Source organism: Oryctolagus cuniculus, chromosome 10, assembly GCF_051225735.1.
Source record: "Oryctolagus cuniculus isolate XC-2025 breed Fujian yellow rabbit chromosome 10, ASM5122573v1, whole genome shotgun sequence".
Taxonomy (NCBI): Eukaryota; Metazoa; Chordata; class Mammalia; order Lagomorpha; family Leporidae; genus Oryctolagus; species Oryctolagus cuniculus.
In genome coordinates, this window is record NC_142876.1 from 112,731,629 (window position 1) to 112,758,358 (window position 26,730).

At 48.3% G+C, this 26,730-nt stretch overlaps 2 protein-coding genes and 1 pseudogene across 6 annotated transcripts in view; 1 reads left to right on the forward strand and 2 right to left on the reverse strand.

The window, feature by feature from the left end:
• The window catches only part of COPG1 (coat protein complex I subunit gamma 1), a 30,443-nt gene extending 27,701 nt beyond the window's left edge, over positions 1 to 2,742 (reverse strand). Inside the window, exons 1-5 of the mRNA XM_002713161.6 lie at positions 2,601 to 2,742; positions 1,630 to 1,682; positions 1,185 to 1,265; positions 577 to 648; positions 318 to 397 (exon numbers count right to left, since the gene is read on the reverse strand). Coding sequence (XP_002713207.1) covers positions 318 to 397; positions 577 to 648; positions 1,185 to 1,265; positions 1,630 to 1,682; positions 2,601 to 2,637 — 323 coding nt within the window. The 5' untranslated portion in view covers positions 2,638 to 2,742. The remainder of the gene's footprint in view (positions 1 to 317; positions 398 to 576; positions 649 to 1,184; positions 1,266 to 1,629; positions 1,683 to 2,600) is intronic.
• Positions 2,743 to 2,802: 60 nt separating this feature from the next.
• The window catches only part of CNBP (CCHC-type zinc finger nucleic acid binding protein), an 80,966-nt gene continuing 57,038 nt past the window's right edge, over positions 2,803 to 26,730 (forward strand). For 2 of the 5 annotated variants that reach the window (XM_070051017.1, XM_089306569.1), the window contains exons 1-2: positions 2,863 to 2,980; positions 3,295 to 3,465. The gene's annotated coding sequence lies outside the window, so the exon portion shown is untranslated. Of the gene's footprint in view, positions 3,167 to 3,294; positions 3,466 to 26,730 lie in introns of those variants that run through there. The other 3 variants (XM_051851777.2, XM_089306566.1, XM_089306568.1) reach the window with 3 other exon arrangements.
• Positions 25,681 to 26,279, reverse strand: LOC100342885 (mitochondrial import receptor subunit TOM20 homolog pseudogene; annotated as a pseudogene).

Genomic DNA, 26,730 nt, shown 5'->3' on the forward strand with positions numbered 1-26,730 from the left:
CTCTACACCTATTTTTCTAGTGTTCTTTCTGTGTACTCACTGAAGTCTTTGAGAAAGTTCCAGGCTGGCTCTGTTGACTAGCAGTAATTAGGGAAATAATATTTGTGTATAAAACAAGGCCAGAGAAGTCAAAGGGAAAAGGCTCACTCTGGAGGGCTGCCATGGGGGAGTCAGCAGTAACTAAACAGTGACGGAGACAGAAAGGGAATGGGCAGCTGGCAATAAGCAAATGAAAATCTCACTGCCAACACACAGGAGGAAAATGGCCTCTGTCAAGGGAAACCATCAGAGGAGCCAAGCACAGGCTCCATTCTCACCTGCTGGTGACAATGATGACGTCTTCTGCGATGCAAGACATCTCCTTGATGGTCAGGTAACACATCCGACGGAGTGTGGGCTGGGGAGGAGACGGGAAAAGTCCTATCAGTCCTGCTTCAGTGAAAGGGCCAACGTCAGAAGAATCCTCCAACCTACACAAACGTACCCCTCACTGATGGGTGTGGCCAGTTTCCCTTGGCCTTCCCACTCCCCAGCCACCTGGCACCTCTCCAGAAAAGCTGGGGTTGGGGCACTTACATCGTTGGACTGAAAGAGTTTGGTCATGGCGAAGAAGGCTTCGGTGGCTTCAGTGGTCCCCAAGTGCTCCCCCTGCGGTAATCGAGAAAGAAGTGTCAGGGCTGGCAGTGTGGTGCAGTGCATTAAGCCACTGCTTGAGACACTGGCATCCCTTATTGGAGTATGCAGGTTCAGGACCTGGCTGCTCCACTTCTGATCCAGCTCTCTGTTAACTTGTCACCCACGTGGGAGACCCACATGGAATTCCTGACTCCTGACGTCAGCCTGGCCCAGCTCTGGCTGTTGCAGACATTTGGGGAGTGAACCAGCCAGTGGCAGATCTTTCTATCTCTCCGTTTCTGTCTGTCACTCTGCTTTTCTAGTAAACAAATAAATAAATCTCAGCTCGGAACAGAGGGGCCACATGGTACTTCCTGCTGGAGCAGCCCAGGCCAGATCCTCAGATCCTGCAGAGGCTCCACTAGAAACAACACATCAGAGTTGGACTCTGAGGGGCCCCAGAGCTGGGCCACTGGCTACAACCACACAGAGGCTGTCAAACAGCCAAAGGGTAACAACGAGCTGTGCACCCCTCCGAACAACATCCACCCTCAGCCTTACCCCATTACCTGGTTTATGAGGTAAAGGATCTTGGTGAGGATGTGGGCACATTTCCGAGGGTTGATGGGAGTTTCATTAAATACACGGGCCTAAGAAGCAACGGCAGATATTACTTCCTAGCACATTCAAACTCTGAGAAGTCCCAAGGTCAATAAACACACTTGCCGAGACAAGCTCATTTTCATAAGAAAAGAATTTTTTTTTAACTCATCTAATAATAATTCCTGAAATCCTCTCTTAATACTAGTTAGGGATGAACTATAAACATGGTTACCTAGAAAGAGAAATGAACAAGAACAAAAACAGCAGCACAACAAACAGGGCTGCCCTGCCTTTCCACGCACAGGTTTCCTCTCCTATTGCTGTTAAACCGGCACTGTGACCATGACAGTGAGTCGCCCGCCTGGACGGTGAACCCCCATGATGGGACAGACAGGAGCACATGACACTTGCCTCCTGGAGCACGGCACTCTTCTCAAGATGCTGGAAGGGGTTGGAGCCTCCACCTACAGTCAAGAAGAGTGGGACACATGAAACGCATGACATCTGTATATCTTCAATAAAATTCAAAAGAAGAAGAATTGAGAAGACATGTTGCTACCCTGAATTTCAAAACTCTCCAGGAGACAGGGAAGCGAAAGTTGTCCCTACTATTTATCTAGTAGAGTTCAAACCCCTCAGGAACGGCAACCAGGGCTCCACAGTCTGTCTAGAGATCCTACTCTCAAGGGGACAGAGCTCTGCTCCAAGCTGCCAATCATCAGCAGCCCTGGTATAGTCCTGTGTCTCTCATTCATGCATTAACTGACTCCCTATGCCTCACTACCACGTTTCCTCCAAAGCACCTTATGTTTATCATTAACCGTACGTGTGATTATCTGGCTGCTGTCAGGCTTCTCCGCTCTGCCTACTCCCATCCTAATATTCCCAGCGCAGGCACGACAGTCCCCTTGTTCCCCGCAGTACCAGGACACGGTCCAGTGCCCGCCCGACGTGTGCTTGTGGAATCAATGAATGAAAGGGGCAGGACAGAGTCTCTGACGACTATGCCTCATCGTAGCCAGCCCGAGTGCAGGCCTGGCGATTCCTTGGACGGAGGAAGTAAAAGGAGAGCATCTGACCAGTGCCCTCTTCTGACATAACAGGGAAACTGAGGCCCACGGAGGGGCAGGACCTGCCCAAGCTGACCCAGAGGATCGCTGCCCAAGCCTACGAGCGTGGGTTGGAAGGAAGGGTAGCAGAGGATACTCGGGGTCTGCAGAAGCCCGCGGATGACCCACTGCAGACCTCTGCACAAGCCCCCGCCCCCAAGGGACCTCGTCGGCCTTAGGGTCAGCACCGAGGCCCAGGAGGACTCCCAGAAAGGGTCCAAGAGCTTGAGCGGAGGCCCCGCCTCTCTCAGGCCTCCGCCTAGGCTAGCTCACCCGATTCCTCGTCCTTTTTGTCGAACTTCTTCAACATGGTGGTGCCGGGGTAGACGCCACGCAGCAGCCAAAACTTGGGCAGGCTCACTTTCGAGCGAAGGTCCGACGGCAGTTCCACTCGGACCACTTCCGGGCTCCGGCCGGCCACGTCGCCCGGCAGCCTGCGCAGGCGCGCTCCGCGCCCTGCGCATGCGCACCTGCGGGCCGCCGCCGCCGCGGCCGGCGTTAACCCTATCCCGGCCGGGGCGGAGGGGGCCGGGGCGGGGGGCGGGCCGGCTTTGACCAAGACCCGCTGGCGCGATGATCTGCGCCTCACACCCTCCTCCTTTGTGCGACGGCAGTTGGCGGAGCAGTCCCTGCCCGAGTGCGTTAAATGTGAGGTCCGTAGCACGCAGGCCCGCAGTAGTACCCAGTGACTGACAACCGTTGTTACTGTAGTCCCCGCGGAGGCCTCCTGGCCGCCCCTCACTTCAGTCCCTTTCCCTTGCCCGAGTGCCCTCCGCAGCCGGCACCACCGTCTCGCACCCTCTGTTTTTATTCACTGCAGCGGCGAAGGCCGGCGCACGGTAGCTGCTAAGCCCTTGTTGAATGATTGAATGGGACCCCGGCTTTGCAGCTGGGACTCCTACCCGCCCCTCTCTCCCTGTCACGTCTGCTCCCGGTGCAAACTGTTGTGCGCTTTATTCGCTTTCAGGGCTCGAACTTAAAGTCAGGGGTCAGCATGGAACTCCAGGGTTGCTTTTTGGATCCTTTGGGTGTTCCCCGGCTAGATGTGCCCCGCCCCCCAGCACCGGGGTGACAGGGGACGGGAAAGAGAAAAGACACCTCAGCCACCACGACCTACGCCAGACGCCGGGAGGCGGAGGTAAGCAAACTGCATTCGCACCGCGGGGAGATGGGGTCCTCGGAGTGTGGGGTGGGGCGGAGACCCGCAGGTGGAGCAGGTGAGAGTGACAGCGAAGCAGGGGCGAGGCGGAAAGACAGCAGGGTCCTTAGGGTCCAGCTTTGCAGAGGCTGGGGCTGGGGGCGAGCAGATCTTGAGCCAGGGTGAAATTGTGCAGAGCTAACAAGACGACCCAGATCTTTAACCAGTAACCCCAGCCCCTGATCCGGAGGCGGTTGCCCCAAAGAAGGAAGCAAAGTTGCCTGCTGCCGCAGTTTGCGGCGAGAGCAACCAGCAGGAGGGATTGAGGAACTATTCTGCACCCTTTAAAAGGGATCATTCTGATAGCGTGGGAGGCAGTGTTCCGATTTCTTGTAATAATTAAAATATTAAAAGAGAAGAGTAAGGTGCAAAAGTGTTCAAAATTAAAATGAAATAACAATGCTTCATGGTTAAAAAAAAAAAAAAAAGAACCCCAGAGATTGACATTTTTGTGTTAAGATGATGAAATGTGGATGAACTGTGTTGGGTTTAAAGTACCACTTTATGTTATCTTTGTTTTTTTTTTTTTATTTTTGACAGGCAGAGTGGACAGTGAGAGAGAGAGACAGAGAGAGAAAGGTCTTCCTTTGCCGTTGGTTCACCCTCCAATGGCCGCCGCTGCAGCCGGCGCACCGCGCTGATCCGATGGCAGGAGCCAGGAGCCAGGTGCTTTTCCTGGTCTCCCATGGGGTGCAGGGCCCAAGCACCTGGGCCATCCTCCACTGCACTCCCTGGCCATAGCAGAGAGCTGGCCTGGAAGAGGGGCAACCGGGACAGAATCCGGCGCCCCGACCGGGACTAGAACCCGGTGTGCCGGCGCCGCAAGGTGGAGGATTAGCCTATTGAGCCACGGCGCCGGCCACCACTTTATGTTATCATATTAATTCTATAAAGCTATATACTAATGACAATTTTTATAATGCCTTTCTGAGAATAAGAATTATGGATTGTGGATTTAGTGCTAAGTAAGTGCTTATATAATTGTAGGATTTATTATTGTTATTATCATTTTTTAAAGGCTTATTTTTCCTTGAAATTGGGGGCAGGGCCGGCGTTGTGGCCTAATAGGTTAAGCCTCTGCCTGTAGTGCTGATAGCGTGGGAGGCAGTGTTCACCCACGTGGGTGCCGGTTCCAGTCGCAGTTGCTCCACTTCTGATCCAGCTACCTGCAAATGGCCTCGGAAAGCAAAGTGGGCCTGTGCACCCACGTTGAGACCTGCAAGAAGCTCCTGGCTCCTGGCTTCAGATGGCCCAACTCTGGCCATTGTGGCCATTTAGAGATTGAACCAGCAGAAGGAAGACCTCTATCTCTGTCTCTACCTCTCTCTGAACTCTGCCTCTTAAATAAATAAAATCAATCTTTAAAAAAAAAAAAAGAAAAGAAAGAGGGAGAGAGGGAGAGAGGGAGAGAGAGAGAGAGAGCGCGCGCTTCTATCCACTGGTTGACTCCCTGAATGGCTGCAACAGCCAGAGCTGGTCTAGGTCAAAGCCAGGAGCCTGAAATTCCATCCAGGTCTCCCATATGGATGGCAGTCCAGATACTTGGGCCATCTTCCACTGCTTTCCCAGGCACTTTAACAGATCCCGGATCAGAAGAGGAGCAACCAGGATTCCAACAGGCATCCATATGGGATGCCAGCGTTGCAGGCAGAGGCTTAACCTGCTGTGCCACAGTACTAGCCTCTTTATTATTTTTAAATGTAATATAGAATTCTCCTTGATAATTGTTAAGTTCTTTTATAAACAGTACTGAAAGTACAGGCAAATCCAAATAAGATTGGTAGATTATATTAATCTCAATATCCTGATTTTGATATTTAATATTTTTAGATTGATTAATTTAAAGGCAGAGTGACAGAGCCATGGAAGAAAGAGAGAGAGATCTGTCCAGTGGTTCACTTTCCTAATGGCTACCATGGGCAGGGTTGGGCCAAGCTAAAGCCAGGAATCAGGAACTCCATTTGGATCTCCTACATGGGTGGCAGGGACTCAAATATTTGTGCCATCCTCCCAGGTGCAGGGAGCTGGGTTGGAAGCAGAGCAACTGGGATTGAACTGTCGTTCCAATATGGGACACTGATGTTGCAAGTAGTGGTATAGCCTGTTGCAACTACAACATTGGCCCTTAGTTATGATATTTTAAAACTGACTCTGTTAGTTTTTAAAAATTGAAATATAAGTCACATACCCTGAAATTCACCTTTTTAAAAAGATTTATTTATTTGAAAGACAGCATCACAGGGAAGCAGAAAGAGAGAAAGCTTTTCCATCTGCTGGTTCACTCCCCAAATGCCTCAATGGCCTGAGCTGTGCCAATCCAAAGCCAGGAGCCAGGAGCTTTTTCTGGGTCCCTCACATGGATGCAGGGGCCCAACCACCTGGGCCATCCTCTACTGCTTTCCCAGGCCTTAGCAGAGAGCTGAATCAGAAGTCTCAAACCACCCATGTCTTGAACTTGCACCCATATGGGATGCAAGCACTGCAGGCAACCTGCTATGCCACAGTGCCAGCAAAATTCACTTTTTTTAAAATAAAGATTTATTTATTTATTGGAGAGGCAAAGTTACAGAGAGAGGGAGGGAAAAAGAGAGAGAGATGTCCATCTACTGGTTCACTCCTCAATTGGCCATAATGGTTGGGGCTGGACCAGTCTGCCGCTAGGAGCCAGGAACTTCATCCAGATCTCCCTTGTGGGAAGCAGGTGCCCAAGCATTTGGTTACCTTCCACTGTCTTCCCATGCACATTAGTAGGGAATCGGATCTTAAGTAGAGCGAATGGGACATGAACCTGAGCTAATGTGGGTCTCTGCCATTTCAGGCAGCAGCTTAACCCGCTGACCTACAACACCAGCCCCCGAAATTCACCTTTTAAAATTTAAAAATATTTTTTCATTTTATTTGAGAAGACAGAGGACCACCGTTGTGGTATAGTGGGTAAAGCCACTGTTTGCATTGCTGCCATACCATATGGGCACCAGTTCGAGAGTTGGATGCTCCACTTCTGATCCAGCTCACTGCTAATGTGCCTAGGAAAGAAAACAGTGAAGGATGGCCCAAGGGCTTGAGCTCCTGCACCCATCTGGGAAACCTGGAAAAGCTCTGGGCTCCAGGCTTCTGCCTGGCACAGCCCTGGCTGTTGCAGCCATTTAGGGAGTGAACCAGCATATGGAAGATCTCTTTCTCTCTTTTTATCTTTCCTCTCTCTTTCTAACTCTACCTTTTAAATAAATTTTGAAAAAATTTATAAAACCACGATAATAATAAAATAAGATCATTACAAAAAAAAAAAAAAAGAAGAAGAAAAGAGAGAGAGAGAAAAAAAGAATGATATTCATCTGCTGGTTCATTCCCTAAATGCCCACAGCATCTGGGGCTGGGCCAGACCAAAGCCATGAGCCCAGAACTCAAATCAGTCTCCCACGTTGGTGTCAGGAACCCAAGTACTTGAACCCAGGCACATAAGAGATTCAGGAGTCTCAAGATATTTCTTTTTTAAAAAATATTTATTTATTTATTTATTTATTTATTTATTTATTTATGTGAAAGGCAGAGTTACAGAGAGGGAGAGACAGAGAGGGAGAGAGAGTGAGGTCTTCCATCTGCTGGTTCACTCCGCAGATGGCCTCAACAGCTGGAGCTGGACCAGGTCGAAACCAGGAGCATGAGCCGGCGCCGTGGCTCAATAGGCTAATCCTCCACCTTGCGGCGCCGGCACACCGGGTTCTAGTCCCGGTCGGGGCGCCGGATTCTGTCCCGGTTGCCCCTCTTCCAGGCCAGCTCTCTGCTATGGCCAGGGAGTGCAGTGGAGGATGGCCCAGGTGCTTGGGCCCTGCACCCCATGGGAGACCAGGAAAAGCACCTGGCTCCTGGCTCCTGCCATCGGATCAGCGCGGTGCGCCGGCTGCAGCGGCGGCCATTGGAGGGTGAACCAACGGCAAAGGAAGACCTTTCTCTCTCTGTCTCTCTCTCTCACTGTCCACTCTGCCTATCAAAAAAATAAATAAATAAATAAAAAAAAATAAAAAAAAAAAGAAACCAGGAGCATGCAACTCCATCCAGGTCTCCTACATGGGTGGCAAGGGCCCAAACACTTGGGCCATCTTCTGCTGCCTTCCCAGGTACACTAGCAGGAAGCTGGATGGGAAATGGAGCAACTGGGACTTGAACCAGTGCCTGTATGAATTGCAGGCATTGTAGGTGGTGGTTTAACACAACAGTAGCCCAACAAGAGGTTTGTTAACTTCTGAGCCAAAAGCTCACCCCTCACCTTTTTAAAGTGTACAGTTAAAGGGTGCACATTTGGCCTAGTGCACCAGCCATTGGCCACTAATAATCTACTTTCTGTGCCTAGATTTTCATATTCTGAATATTTAACATAAATAAATAGTATGCAGCTTTTTCTGTGTATGGCTTCTTTCCTTTACCTGTGTGTTTCCAAGATCCAGCCACGTCACAGCATCAATCATCATGAAAAAAAAAAAAAAACAGTGAGAGAGAAAGGTCTTCCTTCCGTTGGTTCACCCCCCAAATGACCACTATGGCCAGCGCACGGCACCGATCCGAAGCCAGGAACCAGGTGCTTCCTCCTGGTCTCCCATGTGGGTGCAGGGCACAGGCACTTGGGCCATCCTCCACTGCCTTCCCGGGCCACAGCAAAGAGCTAGACTGGAAGAGGAGCAACCGGGACAGAATCCGGTGCCCCAACCGGGACTAGAACCCGGTGTACCGGCGCCACAGGCGGATTAGCCTAGTGAGCTGCGGCCGGACAGTTAGTGTCTTTTTTGATTGTAGGCATCCTAGTGGGTATGAAGAGGTTTTGATGTACAATTCTTGATGGCTACTGGTGTTGAATATCTTTTCATGTGTTTCATGGCCACTTTCATACCTTCTTTGATAAAATGTTTATTCAGCTCCTTTGCCCTTTATTAGATACAATAATTTATAAATATTTTCTCCTGCTTTGTGAATTGTCTTTTTTCTTTCTTGATATAGTCTTTTGAAACACAAAAGTTTTTACTTTTGATAAAGTTCATTTTGTCTACTTTTCTTGCTTGGGCTTTTGGTTTCATGTCTAAGATATCATTGCTTGAACCGAGGTCATAAAGATTTGCCCCTACTTTTTTTTTTTTTTTTTTTTTTGACAGGCAGAGTGGACAGTGAGAGAGAGAGAGAGAGACAGAGAGAAAGGTCTTCCTTTGCTGTTGGTTCACCCTCCAATGGCCGCTGTGGCCGGCGCATCGCGCTGATCGGAAGCCAGGAGCCAGGTGCTTCTCCTGGTCTCCCATGGGGTGCAGGGCCCAAGTACTTGGGCCATCCACTGCACTCACGGGCCATAACAGAGAGCTGGCCTGGAAGAGGGGCAACTGGGACAGAATCCAGTGCCCGACACGGACTAGAACCCGGTGTGACGGCGCCACAGGCGGAGGATTAGCCTATTGAGCTGCGGCACCGGCCTTGCCCCTACTTTTCTCAAACAGTTTTTTTCGTGTTAGATTTAAGTCTTTGATCCATTTTGAGTTAGTTTTTGTATATGGTGTGAGATCACAGTCCAGCTTTACTCTTTTGTATGTGAATACTAATTGTCCCAACATACTGTGTTCAAACACTTTTCTTTCCCTCCTTGAATTCTGTGGCACCCTTGCTGAAAATTCATTGACAATAAATGTATATTTCTGAACTCTTGATTCTGTTTTGTTGCACTGTGTACTATAGTTTTGCAGTGTGTACTGTTGGGGGAAATTAGGCAATGGATGTAAAAGAACTGTTATTTCTTACGCACATGAGTTTTCAACTATTTCAATAAAAATTTAATTTTATCTTGAGAGTTTTATCTAATAAATACATGAATTTTGTTCTGTCTATATTAATAAAAACTAAAAACTAAAAAATTTAATTTTTAAATGATTGGGATTATTTTTATGACACAATCCCAATCCCCTTCTACTAAAAATAACTAAGGTTTGTTCTAACAATGCCCTCTCTTGCCCTCCAGGTGGCACCAACTCTCTCTTTTCGCTTGTTACTAGGCAGTCAGGGCAGGAAGAGGCTGGACGTTCTGGTTGTCCACCAGAATGGCCCAGACAGTTTCAAAGTCCGTAAGCCTAACCTGAACTTCCCTGCATATAACAGGAAGAAGCAGGTCCAGCCTAACTTTAGGAGCAGCTCCTGTATCGTGCGTTCTGCTATTTTGATAGTCACCTGTTTCCTCTCAGCTCACATCCACGTTTGAAACCATTCATTAATTCAGCATTTCTATTACATAATGGTTGTAAAACATAGCAGGGACCATTGCTGTGGTGTTGTGTCATAGTGGGTAAAGCTGCCACCCACAGTGCTGGCATCTCATATGGACACCAGTTCATGTCCCAGCTGCTCCACTTGTGATCCAGCTCCCTGCTAATGCGCCTGGGAAAGCAGTGGAAGATGGCTCAAGTGCTTGGGTCCCTGCACCTATGTAGGAGACCCAAAAGAAGCTCCTGGCTTTGGCCTGGCTCAGCTTTTCCCATTGTGACCATTTAGGGAGTAAACCAGGGAATGTAAGATCTCCGTCTCTCTCTCTCTAACTCTGCCTTTCAAATAAATAAATAAATCTTTTTTCTTTTGTTTTAAAAAGGCATAACAAGTACTCTATATGTGTAAGTTATTATTAATAAAATCAACTTTATTAAGATGGGATAATGAATATATTATAATCCCCCATCCTTTGTAAACATAAACTACACTGTAACAAGATGTGAGCATTATTGGGGCAGCAGATCAGGATACAAGTGCTGGCATTTATGTAGGACTCACCAGGAGACAGACATTTCATGTACGTTATTCTTAACCCACCCAACAAAAATTCAAAGAAAATATCACTATGCTTTTACTGTCATGAAAACTGAGTCTCAGAGAGGTTATGTGTATTGCTGAAGGGCAGTTACTGATGACAGAACTGGGGTTCAAACTTAAGTTCCTGGGTTTCCAAAGATAGTTTTTGTGTTGAACTCACGCCATCAACTGAGAGAAAAGCTCAGGGTGAAGTCACCTTCTGGAAGGTTTGACCTGGCTGCATGGTTTTGAGACGAGCAGGGATCCAGTCAACCTCTGAATTATACTTTTTTTTTTAAATCATTTTGTCTGAATAGATGCATACAGTTGTTTGTAAGTGAATTTAGCAAGAAGCATTTCTTAGATAATTTATTTCATTTTTCCCCAGATAATTTAAAGTAAAAAGTAGAAAATCATCCATTGTTTTTTTCTTTTAATACATGCTTATGTTTTATGCATTCCAAAGAATACTGTATGTCATATATATGTAAGTGTTAGAGAATATTAGTTCCATGAACACCCGTGAATTCACCTTTCAAATACAGATCGCGATTGTTACCAATAGCTGGAGCTCCTCCCCTGTGCTTCCTGGCTTCCCTCTTCCAGAGGAAATCCTACATCTTGAATTTCTAGCTCATTGTCTCCTTGCCTTTTGAAAACGGATACACCTGTACACATGTTTAACTGATGAATTTTGTAGGTTTTTTTAAACTGGGTTTAAATTTTTTTTTAATTCATTGTATTTGTTTGAAAGGCAGAATTACAGAGAGAGAGATTGTCCATCCATTGGTTTATTCCCCAAATGGCTGCAATGGCTGGAGCTGGGCCAAGTTGGAGCCAGGAGCCTGGAAGTCCACCTGGGTCTCCCATGTGGGTGAGAGAGTCATGTACTTGGGCCATCTTCTGCTGCTTTTCCAGGTGTGTTAGCAGGGAGCTGAACAGAAAGTGGTGCAGCTGGGACTTAGCCCGGTGATCATATGGGATGCCACTGTCACAGTCAGCAGCTTAAAACACTGTGCCACAATGCTGACCCCTAATTTTTTTTTTTAATTTTGGGAGATATATAGAAAGGAGAAGAGAGAGAAGGAGAAAGAGTTAGAGTTCTCATCTACTGGTTCACTGCTAAAATGCCCACAAGAACCATGACTGGGCTGAGTCAAAGCTAGGAGCCAATCTAAGTCCTCCCATGTGGGTAGCAGAAACCCAACCTTCTGAGCTATCACTGTTGCCTCCCAGGGTCTACATTATTTTTAAAGATTTATTTATTTAAAAGTCAGAGTTTGAGGGAGGGAGGGAGGGAGGGAGGAAGAGAGAGAGAGAGAGAGAGAGAGAGAGAGAGAGATCTTTTGTCTGCTGGTTCATTCCCCAGATGGCTGCAATGGTTGGGGCTGAGCCAGGCTGAAGCAAGGATCCAGGTGCCTCATCCAGGTATCTCACATGGGTTGCAGGGACCCAAACACTTGGGTCATCTTCCATTGCCTTTCCAGCCCCTCCCAGGGTCCACATTAACAGGAAGCTGGGATTAGGAGTATTAGAATTAGGTGGGGCTGGCGCCGTGGCACAGTAGGTTAATCCTCTGCGTGTGGCACTGGCATCCCATATGGGCTCCAGTTCTAGTCCCAGCTGCTCCTCTTCCAATCCAGCTCTCTGCTGTGGCCTGGGAAAGCAGTAGAAGATGGCCCAAGTCCTTGGGCCTCTGCACCCACATGGGAGACCGGGAAGGAACTCCTGGCTCCTGGCTTCAGATTGGTGCAGTTTTGGCTGTTGCGGCCATTTGGGGAGTAAACCAATGGAAAGAAGACCTTTCTCTCTGTCTCTCCCTCTCACTGTCTGTAACTGTACCTCTCAAATAAATAAATACAATCTTAAAAAAAAAAAAAAACTAGGCAAGTATCTAACCTAAGCACTCTGATATGGGATGTGGGCCCATTAACTTCTAGGCCAAGGCCGGTTCCGTGGCTCACTAGGCTAATCCTCTGCCTGTGACGCCAGCACCTTGGGTTCTAGTCCCGGTTGGGGCACCGGATTCTGTCCCGGTTGCTCCTCTTCCAGTCCAGCTCTTTGCTATGGCCCGGGAGAGCAGTGGAGGATGGCCCAAGTGCTTGGGCCCTGCACCCGCATGGGAGACCAGGAGGAAGCACCTGGCTCCTGGCTTCGGATCGGCACACTGCACCGGCCATGGCGGCCATTTTGGGGGTGAACCAATGGAAGGAAGACCTTTCTCTCTGTCTCTCTCTCACCAACTCTGCCTGTCCAACAAAAAAAAAAAAAGAATGTGTGGAAACTGAAACTATCATACACCATCAGTGAGGATGTAAAATGGGCACAGCTGCCATGGAAAACAGTGTGATGGCTCCTTGAAAAATTAGTCATAGAGCTGTGAGATGATGCAGCAGTGCCTTGTCAGGGTGTGTGCTCAAAAGTATGGAAAGCAATATTTCAGGGAGGTATTTGTACACTCATGTTCACAACAGAATTATTCACAATAGAGAAAATGTGGAAGCCACCCAACTGTCCGTCAATGGGTAAATGCATCAGCAAAATGTGGTATAAATGTGTACACACAAGAGAATGAGAAAATCATCTCACATACTACAATGTGAATGATACACCCTGAGGATATCATGCCAAGTGAAATAAGTCACTCATAAAAAATCCTGTATGATTTCATTTATGTGAGGTATCTAAAATGGTCAAATTCATAGACACAGAAAGTAGGATGGTGGTTGCCAGGAGCTGGGGAGGAGAACTAGGAAGTTCATGAGTACAGAGTTTCACTTGCAAGCTGAAGAAGTCCTTGAGCTCATTGCACAATGTGAAGACAGCAAACACTTAAATATACTCCTTTTTATTATATATTTTTTTTAAATTTAAGAGACAGAATGAGAAACAGACATTGAGAGAGAGAGAGAGCTTCTATCTGCTAGCTCCTCATCAGATGCCTCCAGAAGCCAAAGCTGGGCCAAGGTTGAAGCCTGAAGCCTGGAATTCAGTCCCAGTCTCACATGTGAGTGCCAAGGATGCAATTACTTGAGGTGTCACCTGCCACCTCCAAGTATGGTATTAGAAGGAAACTGGACTCAAACTCATATACTTAAAAAAAGATTTATTTATTTATTTATTGCAATTAGAGAGACAGGGAGAAAGAGATATATTCATTCTGCTTGTTCACTCCCCAAGTGACCACAATAGCCAGGGCTGGGCCAGGCCAAAGCCAGAAGCCAGGAACTTCATCTGGGTCTCCTATATTGGTGAGAGGGGCCATCATCTGCTGCCTTACCAGGTGCACTAGCAGGAAGCCGAATAAGTAGAGCAGGGACCAGCACTGTGGCACAGTGGGTTAAAACCTCAGCCTGCAGTGCCAGCATCCCATATGGGCGCAGGTTCATGTCCCGGCTGCTCCTCTTCTGATCCAACTCTCTGCTGTAGCCTGGGAAGGCAGTGGAAGATGGCTCAAGTCTTTGGGCCCCTGCACATACGTGAGAGACCTGGAGGAGGCTTCTGGCCCCTGACTTTGGATCAGCTCAGCTCTGGCCATTGCGGTTATTTGGGGAGTGAACCAGCGGAATGGGGGTCTCTCTTTCTCTCTCTCTCTCTCTATCTTTCTGGCTCTACCTCTCTCTGTAACTGTCTTTCAAATAAGTAAAATAAATCTTTAAACAAAAAGAGAGAAGTAGAGCAGCTAGGACTCAAACCGGGATGCCAGTGCAGCATTGCAAGCCCAGCTTGACTCACTGCACGATCGTGCCAGCTCCTCAGACCCACGTGCCCTGAAAACAGAGAAAGATATTTTAACCTGGATCTTAGCCATCAGGCCAAACACCATTCTCTGAAGTGTACTCTTCAAGATAGTTAAAATGGTGGGGGCAGGCATTTGGAGAAGCTGCTAGGTTGCTGTTTGGGAGGCCCACATCCCGTACTGGAATACCTGGTACCAGTCCTGGATGCTCCACTTCCTGCTGTTGCGCACCCTGGGAGGTAGCACATGATTTCACAAATACTTGAGTCTCTGTCATTCATGAGGGAGATCCAGATTGAGTTTAGGGTTCCTGGCTTTGGCCTGGCCCAGCCCAGCTCTGATTGTAGTGGGCATCTGGGAAGTGAACCAGTAGATGGAAGATCTTTCTTCATCTGTGTCTCTGTCTCTCTCTATGTGTCTCTTCCAAAAATAGAATGAAAATAAATCATTTTAAAAAGTAAGGTGGAGGGGCCAGCGTTGTATTATAGTGGGTAAAGCCACAACCTATGATACCAGCATCCCATATGGATGCCAGTTTGGGTCCCAGCTACTCCACTTCCAATCCAGCTCCCTGCTAATGGCCTGGGAAAAGCAGCAGAAGATGGTCCAAGTGTTTGGGTCCCTACCACCCATGTGGGAGACCCAGATGAAACTCCTGGTCTGTGGCTCAGCACTGGCCATTGTGGCCATCTGAGAGTGAACCAGCAGATGGAAGGTCTCCATCTCTGTCTCTGTCTCTGTCTCTGTCTCTGTCTCTCTCTCTCTCTCTATGTAACTCTGCCTTCCAAAATAAATAAATCTTTTTAGAAATGAAGGTGGTAAATTTCATGTTATGTGCAATACTAAAAAGCACATATTTATTACCTTATAATTTGTATGGTTCAATAATCCAGGTATACCTTAGCATAGGAGAGTGAGGGCCCCATCCAAAAGAGAGATAGAGATGTGGATTCATACCAAGTATCAGGAGCCAGCCACGCGGAGGAGCATGTAGGCCAGGAAGCATGGCGCGGGTGGTCCGAAGGCACAGGACAGCACGGGCCTGCAATGGCAAAAGGAAGAAGGGTGCTTCCAGATCTTTTATGCAGCTGCACGAGGGCTGAGATCCCCTCTGAAGACTCACCTTGGGGGAGATGCCTTTCTCCTATCATGGTTGATGGCAGGACTCAGTTCCTCATGTGCTGTGAGCCTCACTCGCTGGCTGTTACCAGAAGCTGCTGCTGTCCCTCAGCGTGTGGGCTTCTCCTACATGTTGACTTGCTTCTTCCAAATGTGCCAGCCAGGAAAGCCACAGGGAGAATCTACTAACAATAGGGAAGTCATAATTTGTTTAAAAAGATTTATTCATTTGAAAGGCAAAATTGTAGAGAAAGGAGAAACAGATCTCTTCTCCACTGGGTCACCCTCCTAATGGCAACAGTGACCAGGCTAGTCCGTCTTCACTGTTTTCATGGGCACATTAGCAGAGAGCTGACTCAGAAGTGTAGTTGCTGGGACTTGAACCCACATCCATATGGGATGCAAGCATCACAGACTTAACTTGCAATGCCACAGTGCTGGGTCCTCAGAAGTCAGAATTTTTGGTAACCTCATCACACACTGATATACCATTATCTTTAAATTCTGTACTTTCTTTTTACTGATTTGAAAGGCAGAGAGATAGAGACAGAGAAAGATCTTCCATCCACTGGTTCTCCCAAGCTGCAACAGCCAGGGCTGGGTCAGCCCAAAGCCAGGAGCCTGGAACTCAGTTCAGGTATCCCATGTGGGTGTCAAGGATCCACGTAATTGAGTCATTACCTGCTGCCTCCCAGGGTGCACGTTGACAGGAAGCTGGAAATGTAAGCAGAGCCAAGACTTGAACCCAGGCATTCCAATATGGGATGCAGGCCTCCCAAGTGGGGTCTGAGTAGCTGCAAACACCTGCCTCCACCCCCATAACCTCTTTTTATTTTATTTATTTATTTATTTATTTGAAAGTCAGAGTTACACAGAGAGAGAAGGAGAGGCAGAGGGGGAGAGATCCTCCATCCGCTGGTTCACTTCCCAGTTGGCCACAATGGCCGGAGCTGTGCCGATCTGAAGCCAGGAACCAGGAGCTTCTTCGGGGTCTCCCATGCAGGTACAGGACCCGAGGACTTGGGCCCTCTTCCACTGTTTTCCCAGACCATAGTAGAGAGCTGGATCGGAAGTGGAGCAGCCAGGTCTTGAACTGGCATCCATATGGATGCTGGCACTGCAGGCAGTGGCTTTACCCGCTACACCACAGTGCCATACCCACTCGTCATCTTTTTTGTCAGATTCTATTAGATTTAAAGTCACTGGGTCCAGCCCAAGGGCGTGGGCACCTGGAGGCAGTGGCCGTTGGAAACCTCAGCCCTTCTGCCATGTGAGGATCCAGGTAGAACACACTGTCTATATATGAGCAGACAGGTCCTCACCAGACACTGAATCTGCTGAACTTCCAGCATAGGCTAGAACTGTGAGAAGTAAATTTATGTGGTTTATTAAGCTTTAAAAAAAAAGAAGTTTCTTGGGCAGAGAAGGTATGTGAGTAAAATTCAGGAATATTCTTTGTGTGTAAGAAATTTGTGCTCTGGGGCCAACACTCTGGCATAGCTGGTAAAACCACCGCCTACAGCACCAGTATCCCAAATAGGTGCTGGTTCAAGTCCTGACTGCTCCATTTCCAATCTGACTCCCAGCCAATGTGCCTAGGAAAGCAAAAGAAGATGACCCATCTCTCTCTCTCTCTTTTGAGGTTTATTTTATTTATTTGAAAAAAAAAACAAAGTTACAGAGAGAGATGTCTTCCATCCTCTGGTTCACTCCCCAAATGACCAAAATGGCCAAAGCTGAGATGATCTGAAGCCAGGAGTCAGGAGCTTCTTCTGGGTCTCCCATGTGGGTGCAGGGGCCCAAGGACTTGGGCCATCTTCCACTGCTTTCCCAGGCCATAGCAGAGAGCTGTATTGGAAGTGGAGCAGCCGAGTCTAGAACCGGTGCCTATATGGATGCTTTAACCCACTGTGCCACAGCACCAGCCACAGATCTCTCTCTCTCTCTCTCTCTCTCTCTCTGTAACTCTACCTTTCAAATAAATAAATCTTTTTTTAAAAGTCAGAGTTACACAGAGAGAGGAGAGACAGAGAGAGAGGTCTTCCATCCTCTGGTTCACTCTCCAGATGACTGCAACGGCCAGAACTTTGCTGATCCGAAGCCAGGAGTCAGGAGCTTCTTCCGGGTCTCCCTTGTGGGTGCAGGGGCCCAAGGACTTGGGCAATCTTCTACTGCTTTCCCAGGCCATAGCAGAGAGCTGGATCAGAAGTGGAGCAGCCGGGACTAGAACTGGTGCCCATATGGGATGCTGGTGCTTCAGGCCAGGGCGTTAACCCTCTGTGCCACAGTGCTGGCCCCAAATAAATAAATCTTTAAAAAAATAAATAAAAAGAAGACGAAAATGAAGAAAGAAATATGTGTGCTATACCATTGTCTTAAGAAATGCATGACTGGAGCCAGTACTGTGGCATAATGGGTAAGGCTGCCGCCTGTGGAGACCAGGAGGAAGCACTTGGCTCCTGGCTTCGGATCGGCGCAGCACGCCAGCCTTAGCGGCCGTATGGGGGTGAACCAACGGAGGGAAGACCTTTCTCTCTGTCTCTTTGTCTAACTTTGCCTGTCAAAGAAAAAAAAAAAGAAAGAAGAAATGGGTGACTGTCTCGGTCTTTTGTTTCCCCATTGTTGAGGGTAAACTGATAATTCAGTGCATCTGACTGTTGGCATGCAGGAATTCAGGCCCTGAATGGGCCAGTCCTCAGATTTTCCAGGGAAATTAGAAATAGATATTCCAAAAGAAATACCCTGGTTTTTCACTTTTGGCAACTAACTCCAAGTGTTTTAAAATATCATTCATGCCAAGATTAAAAGCACACTCCAGCCCACTCACCTACTTCACTTTCTCCTCAGCTCTCCTGTGGGGTCACCCAGCCCTGGTTTCCCACTTACCTTTTTTGGGTGCTGCTTCTCACCTGTTTTGCTGGATCTTTCTTTTGATTTCCCTTTAGATGTTGACGTTGCTGATGGCTCTGCCCTACATCTTCTCTTCTCCTGGGCAGACTTCCCTGGGGATCTCAGTTACCCTCAGATTTAAGTAACTGTGGAGGTGCTGACAGTGTCTTAGTCTAGATCCACCACCCAAACGTGAACTCCAGACCTAATGCAATGGAAGAACTGACTTCCCCACTCCACATTTCCCTAACCTGACCATGTGTCACCCTGTCCCCAGTCCACCCAGACCGACTCGTATCTCAGTGGTACCACCCAATTGCACAATCCGGAAGCCTGGAGGCATCTTGGACATCTCCTTTCTCTTTGAGCCCCACATGCAATCCATATACGTTCTTTGTCTCTTCAACAACTAGACATGGAATTCTCCCTGAGGACCAGGCTTGTGTAGGATTCTGGGAAGCAGCAACAAAGAGGGCAGGCATCTCTCTGCCCTCATGGTACCCACAGTCTGGCTAAGGTGATGGTTTGCAACCAGTCTACACAATTAATGTAAGGAGAAATTACTCAACAGAAGTCAGTAAATGAGGACTAAATGAGTTACTGTGATGCAGGATGCTTAGAACAGTGTCTGGCCTACAGCAGTTGCTCAGTAAGTGCTAGTTGTTATTGTTAGAGAAAGTAAGCAAACCCACAAAAGCAAAAAGCAGAAGCTATTGCAGAGTACAAGAGATGGAACCTCTTCCCTCCAGGATGGGCCTTGAAGGTGTCTCTGAGGAACCACATAGAGAATGACACCTTTGGGCCAGCGCTGTGGAATAGCAGGTAAAGTCATCACCTGCAGTGCTGGCATCCCATATGGGCACCGGTTTGAGTCTCAGCTGCTCCACTTCCAATCTGGCTCCCTGATAATGTGCCTAGGAAAGCAATGGAAGATGACCCAAGTCCTTGGGCTCCTGCACCCACATGGGAGACTTGGAGAAGGCTCCTGGCTCCTGGCTTCAGATCAGCACAGCTGCGGCCGTTGTGGCCATTTTGGGAGTGAACCAGCAGATGGAAGACCTCTCTCTCTCTCTCTCTGCCTCTCCTTCTCTCTCTGTGTAACTCTGACTTTCAAATAAATAAATCTTTAAAAAAAGAGAGAGAGAGCAAAAGAGAATGCAGGCACGCGAGAGAGAGAGAGAGAGAATGACTCTTGAGGGATGAGAGGAAACCTCAGGTAGGCTCTGGGGAGAGATCAAAAGGTGGTGCCAATCTGGGCCAGGCTGGAAGTACACAGAGCATCCACCCATGTCAGCCACACTTCAGAAGTAGAGCCGATGAGATTTGCTGGAGGTGGATGAAGCAGGGGCATGTGGGGAGCAACTCGGACTAGACTAAGTTACTGGAATTAAGACTTATTCTATGCATCTGCTCTCCCACAATATGGCGCTGGGAGAGGAGTAAACAGCTTCTACACAGCTGCCTTTCACCAACTTGACAAGCTGCAGGAGCTGCTCCTGATTGGAGGAGAGCAGCGTGCTTGGCGTGTGGGTAGCAGAGTTGGGATTGGTGGAAGAGGACTATAAAGGAGGAGAGAGACAACATGCACCGGGAACATCTAAGGGGAACACCTGAGGAACATCTGAGCAGCCCCCAAGAGAGCCGGCCGGCGGTGTGCCGCTTCCCCGCGGAAGTGGGGAAAGTGGCAGGGGGCAGCCAACCCGGGAAGAACCAGCAGCCAACCCCGGGGAGGGCCGAGCAGACAAAAGAACAGCGCAGGGTCCTGTGTCGTTCCTCCACGAAGAGGGGGAGCGACAGGGGCAGAAGGAATAAGAGGTGACTGCTGTGTTCCTGGCTTTACTAAGCCAGTATCATTTATTGAAATGGGGAAGCCTAGGGCAACACCAGCTGGGAGGAGCACCTGCTGGGAGGTGATGCCCAGCAGCCCATTTCCTCTGGTCACTTGAATCCACCTTGGCCTTTCCTTCTCTGCCACCCGCAGGCCAGGCTGCCAGCCTGTCTCCTTGTGCTCCTATGACAGCCTCCATTCTGCTGGCTCCTCACCAGTCTGCAAATAGGGTAGCCTTGTCTACACAAATCTTTTCTGTCACCCCTCGCAAGCAACTGAGTGCTTAGTCCATGGGTTCAATAGGTGCTTATTGACTTAAAGCCTTAAAGGGTATTGCAGGCAGAAGAGATTCAGATTCTCAGTCAAGTGGTCTTTCTACTTACTTCCCTTGCACTCACTGCCCGATTATTCTTTCTTTTTTTTTTTTTTTTAAGGATTTTCTTTATTTATTTGAGAGGTAGAGTTACAGACAGAGAGAGGGAGAGACAGAAAAGTCTTCCATCCCCTGGTTCACTCTCCAGATGGCCCCAGCAGCCGGAGCTGATCTGATCTGAAGCCAGGAGCCAGGAACTTCCTCCAGGTCTCCCACACAGGTGCAGGGGCCCAAGCACTTGGGCCATCTTCCACTGCTTTCCCAGGCCATAAGAGAACTGGATTGGAAGAGAGGCAGCTGGGACTAGAACTGGTGCCCATATGGGATTCCAGTGCCACAGGCAGAGGCTTAGCACACCATGCTACAGCACTGGCCCCAGCGTATTGTATTCCTATGAGATGCATGGTGGCAGCAGCCAGGACTTTAAATTCAAGAGAATGGGACCGGCGCCATGGCTCACTTGGTTAATCCTCCACCTGCGGCATCGGCACCCTATATGGGCGCCAGGTTCTAGTCCCGGCTGCCCCTATTCCAGTCCAGCTCTCTGCTGTGGCCCAGGAAGGCAGTGGAGGATGGCCCAAGTGCTTGGGCCCTGCACCCGCATGGGAGACTGGGAGGAAGCACCTGGCTCCTGGCTTCGGATCTGCTTAGTGCCAGCCGCAGCGGCCATTTGGGGGTGAACCAATGGAAGGAAGACCTTTGTCTCTGTCTCTCTCTCACTGTCTATAACTTTACCTGTCAAATAAAAAAAAATTCCAGAGGGTGCATTCTGCTCAGGTAGCTACTTCAGTCCGGGGACCTAGCACACTTTGTTTCTTTTTTAATTGGCATGTTGGGGGTTCCTAAAACTATCTTCAGGTTCAGTGATTTGCTAGGAGGACTCAGAACTCAGAAAAGCTTCTGTATTCATGGTTACAATTTATTACAGCAAAAGGATATGGATTAAAATCAGCAAAGGAAAAAGTGCATAGGGCCAAGTCCAGAAGAGAACAGGAAGAGCTTCCAAGCTTCCTGCTGTCTATAGCAGAGGAATTGGTTGGACAGTGTTTAATTCTGCCTGCTGTAATGTGTTGCTCACAGGAAGCTCACCCGGTCCCAGGGTTTTATTGAGGGTCTGTCACACATGCATGGGGCACCCATATGATTGATCTTAGCTTTTCAGTCTTGAAACCCTCCCCCTCAAAAGTAGGTCAAATTGGATGTGTGGCCCAGGAACACAAAAGCCAGACATTCAACATAAATCACACAAGCTCAAGCTATTTGGCATGGCCCAAGGCTCCAGACACACGGACACTCTCATCAGGCTGGACATCCCAAGGGTTTATTATTTATTTTTATTTTTTATTTTTTTGACAGGCAGAGTTAGTGGGAGAGAAAGAGAGAGAGTTATAGACAGTGAGAGAGACAGAGAGAAAGGTCTTCCCTTTGTTGGTTCACTCCCCCAATGGCCACCACGGCTGGCGCTGCGCCAATCTGAAGCCAGGAGCTGGGTTCTTCCTCCCTGTCTCCCATGCGGGAGCAGGGACCCAAGCACTTGGGCCATCCTCTGCTGCTCTCCCGGGCCCCAGCAGAGAGCTGGACTGGAAGAGGAACAACTGTGACCAGTACCAGGTGCCCCAACCAGGACTAGAACCTGGGGTGCTGGCGCCGCAGGTGGAGGATCAGCCAAGTGAGCCACGGCGCCGGCCCATCTCAAGGGTTTAGAGGTTATCTCCCAGGAGCCTGTCAGGGGATAGGCCCTTCTTTGGAAGTGTAAGGTTTGAGCATCCCAAGCTTACTGTTTCCCTTTGGTGCATAGTTGGTCTGAACAATGATCAAGTTTATCAGCAAATTGAAACTACTGCAAGTATGTAAAAGAGAGAGAACTGAATACAAGGAATTGGCTCTGAGAGTGATGGAACAGCTAGGAAGCTAAGCAGGAGGCGGGGAGGGAACTGGAGATCAGCAACAAGGAAGGACAGGAAGTCCCTCCTGCTTCTAGGATGGACGTCGTGTCACCGGAGCCCTGAGACTGGAGACTTCGGTGGGAAGCAAAGCCCTGGTGGAGCTACCTGCTGGGCTCTGGGGCCACAAAGGGTGGGGGTTTCCTATTAGGAGCCACAACTACACAGGAGAGTCGGCGAGCCCACCCTCACCCACAAGAGAAAGAGACAGAAATACTGGGCAAATGGCCTCCTGTTGGCTGAGCCCCGCTGAAAGATTTCCCATTGACTGAACTCAGCTGGAAGGTTTTCCCCTTGGCTGAATCCAGAAAAATAGCTGCTAAGGACCTTGGGAAAGGTAGTTTCCACAAGGGCAGGGCTCCCCTGGAAATGATGAGACAACTTTCTCTTGGGGCCTGTTACAGTGTGGCTGACACTGGGCCAGACCCTTCACCCTCACCATCCCACTGAGCCCTGCCTGGGACTTGCCCTGCTAGCAGATGTTACCATGTCCATTTTATGGAGGAAGCATTTTGGGGACTCAGATCAAGAACAACAATGTGTTAGGGGCAGAGAGGGAAAAGGGGCTGGATGCTTCCTCTAGTCCCAAAATGTATAGAAAGTTTCTGCAGAACTCTGCAGGGCAGGAAGGAGCCCTTTGTAGCCACCAGAGCCTGCCAGGTAGGAAGAGTAGGGCAACAGTACAGCACGTTTGTTATTAATTCACACAGCAGAGAATTTCCTCCTGCCTGGAGCCTCATTTCCTTCCTCAGTCATATCGCTGCCACTCAGCCCTCCCCCTGGGAAGACGTGGGCTCATTCACAGCAGATGTGTCTGCATGGAATCTTTCCTGTCAGTCATGCTTGCTAGGGTGGCTGGTGGCTGCAGTTTTTTCACCTCTCAAAGACCTGTTTACTTTATTTCTCACCTCATTTTCGTGCTGTTGCTCAGTTACGTCCTCCCAATCGCACAGGCGATTAATCACACTTCCTGGGAATCCAGGCCGCTCAGGACCTCCCGTAAGTGGCTTTGAGCACATCTCTGAACCATGCTGGCTTTCTGGTCTACAAGGAGAACCAGCACTTTCGTCCCACCCCTGTTTTTGATCCAGCATCCTGGCTGACTTCCCTGTGCTCCCAGATAGGAAGTGGAGATAAGGGTGTTATTTCTTCACCCTCAAGCTCTGTGTCCAAAGATTCTGTCTAAATAAAATTTTCTTTGGTGTGACAATGCTAGGGTGGTTATATACAAGAATTGAAATCAGTTCTAATTCTTTGAGGAAAGCACACACAGTGAATGTATAATTTATTAAGTTTTTTTTTAAAGATTTAATTTTTTTATTTGAAAGGCAGAGTGACAGAGGGAGAGAGGGAGAATCTTCCATCCACTGGCTCACTTCCCAAATGGCCACAAGAGCCAGAGCTGGGCTAGGTTGAAGCCAGGAGCCTGGAACTCCATCTGGGTCTCCTGTTGGTGGCAGAAGCCAAGTTCTTGAACCATCTTTTGTTGTATTAGTAAGGAACTGGATCAGAACCGGCCCTCTGATATATGATTCTTAACCTGCTGTGCCAGAACACCAACTTCATATTAACGAGTTTTGAATCTTTTAACTTTTCTTTATGCTTTTTTTAAGAAAAAGATTATTTTATTTATTTGAAAGAGTTATAGAGAGAGATAGAGACACAGAGACGTCTTCCATCTACTAGTTCACTCCTCAAATGGCCACAGTGGCCGGAGCTGAGCCGATCTGAAGCTTGGAGCCAGAAGCTTCTTCTGGGTCTCCCACATGTGTGCAGGGGCCCAAGGACTTGAACCATCTTCTACTGCTTTCCCAGGCCATAGCAGAGAGCTGGATTGGGAGTGGAGCAGCCGGGACTCAACTGGCACCCATATGGGATGCCAGCACTTCAGGAGGAGGCAGCTTTACCCACTAGGCTACAGTGCAAACTCCCTCCCCCAACCACCTTGACTTTTTTTAGTAATAAAAAATGGGAGCTAAAACTAAAGCTAAATTTATTTTTTAGTTATTTTTATTTGAAAGGCAGAGAGACAGACAGACACACACACACAGCTCATTTGCCAGTTCATTCCCCAGATGGCTGCAACAGCCCTGTCTTGGCCAGGCCAAACCAGAAGCCAGAAATTCCATCTGGTCTCCCACATGAATGGCAGGGGCCCAAGTACTTGGGCGATCTTCTGCCTTCCTAGAGACACTGGTAGGAAGCTAGATCAGAATTGGAGCAGCCAGGACTCAAACTGGCACTCCAGTATGGGATGTGGGCATCCCAAGCAGTGGCTTAACCCACTCCACCTCAATGCTGCCTCTGACCCCCCCCCCCTTTTTTTTTTAGGTAGAGAGAGAGAGAGCGAGCTCTTATCTGCTGTTTCACTTTCTAAATGTCTAGAGCCAGAAAATCAATCCAGGTCTCCTACATAGGTGGCAAGAATCCAATTACTTGAGCAATCACTGTTGCTGCCCAGGGTCTGTGTTAGCAGGAAGCTGGAGTCAGGAGCTCAGGCTGAACATTGAACCTAAGTATTCTGATGTGGGATGTGGACATAGTACACAAGTCTTAAGTGCTAAGCTAACTGTCTGCTTCTATCTATGTATTTTTAAATCTTTTAAAAAGATTTATTTCTTTATTTTGAAAGGCAGAGTTACAGAGGGTGGGGGGAGAGAGAGAGAGAGATCTTCCATCCATCAGTTCACTCCCCAAATGGCTGCAAAGGCTGAGACTGGGCCAGGTTGAAGCCAGGAACCAGGAACTTCTTCCATGTCTCCTATGTCAGTGGCAGGAGCCCAGTCACTTGGACCACCTTCTGCTGCTTTCCCAGGCACATTAGCAAGGAGCTAGATGGGAAGTGGAACAGCTTGGGCTTGAATTGTTGCCCAAATGGGATACTGACATCACAGGTGGTGGTTTAACCCCCTACGCCATGACACCGGCCCCTAATTTTTTTTTTTTCATTTTAATTTTATTTCAGAAGCAGAGAGATAGAGAGTAACACAGAAAGCTCTTCCATCCTCTGTTTCATTCCTCAAATGCACACAACAGCTAGGGCTGGGCCAGGCCAAAGCCAGGAGCCAGGAACTCTATCCAGGTCTCCCACATGGGTGGCAGAAACTCAGCTAGTTAAACCACTACCTGCTACCTCCCAGCCTGTACAAGAAGCTGGAACTGGAAACAGAGCTGGTACTCAAACCCAAGCACTCTGATACAGGTTGTGAGCATCCCCGGTGGCATCTTAACTACTGTGCTAAGTGCTCGCCCCTGCTTTATTATTTATTTTTTTAGTATTTATTTTTTAATTATAAAATCATTTTTTATTCTCATATAATAAATCATACCTTCTAGACTACTTGAGACAAAGTGTCATCTCTTTGAAATTACCTCATTATATCCAGGAGAAATTTTTAAAAAGGAAGAAAAAAATAAGACTTTCTGCTTAAAGTTGGGTTTGTATAGAGTAGGGTTTTGTTTTTTGTTTTGTTTTGTTTTGTTTTTTTAATATTTTGAAGTGAGATTTTATTATGTTGAAATTCTTCATTCCACATCATCTTCAGCCAAGCTCTGAGCACTTACAATTCTCTGACTAATTGTTGGGAGTTTAGTGCGCAGCATCTGGAACACTGGCAGTGGAAGAGTTTGCTGCAATACTTGCAGCAATTGCTGTGGCTGCCCACATACAGCAATTGCATTTGTCAGATGGTCCACACCCTTCTCATATTCACCTTGAGCTAGTAACTCTTCACCAAGCTGTATTTCTTCAAGGAAGAACTTCTGAACAGCTTCTGCATCTTTAAGGTCAGGTAACTTGGAAAGCCCAGCTCTCTCTTTGGCAAGCTTTTGTTTCTTTCTTCGTTCTCGCAACCTGTTCTTGAAGTTGGGGTCACTCCGTCTCTTGCGGTCGAAGTAAATGCAATACCCGATGAAAAGGGCCCCGCACACGCCGGCGGCGATGGCGCTGTTCCGGCCCACCATGGTCTCTCAGCTGCAGAATGTGATGGCAGCGGCGAGGCCTCCGAAGCAACGGTTGGCCGCGAACCCGTGGAGCGGACGGCGCCGCTCTTGGGTTTTGTTTTTTAAAACATGAATGAGCTTCAAGATTAGACAGACTTGTCTTATTCTCTCTCTCTCTCTCTCTGTCTCTCTCTCCCCCGAAGGGCAGCTGGGGCTGTGTAGACAGAAGCCAAGGAAGGTGGGCAGTGTCCCTGCCCAGGGCCCAGGCATGAGGGATTGTATACCTTAAACCCAAGAGACAGCAGTGAGGCCAGCTTTGAGATCTGCAGGAAGCTTGCTCCTCTTAGCCTGGTTGTAGAGGTCCATCACAAGCTATGTGATCAGGGACAAACCACAAGATGACCCTGCAATGACCTTACAAGCTGGCCTTAACGATCACATGTGAAAAATGACTGAAATCGCTCTGCCAGCTTCCCTGGTGCTTTAAGACAGCAGTCAGGACCTTGCTGATGCTCAGCTTAGGGGCCAGTCCCCACATAAGGAAGCCACCCTACCAGCCTGC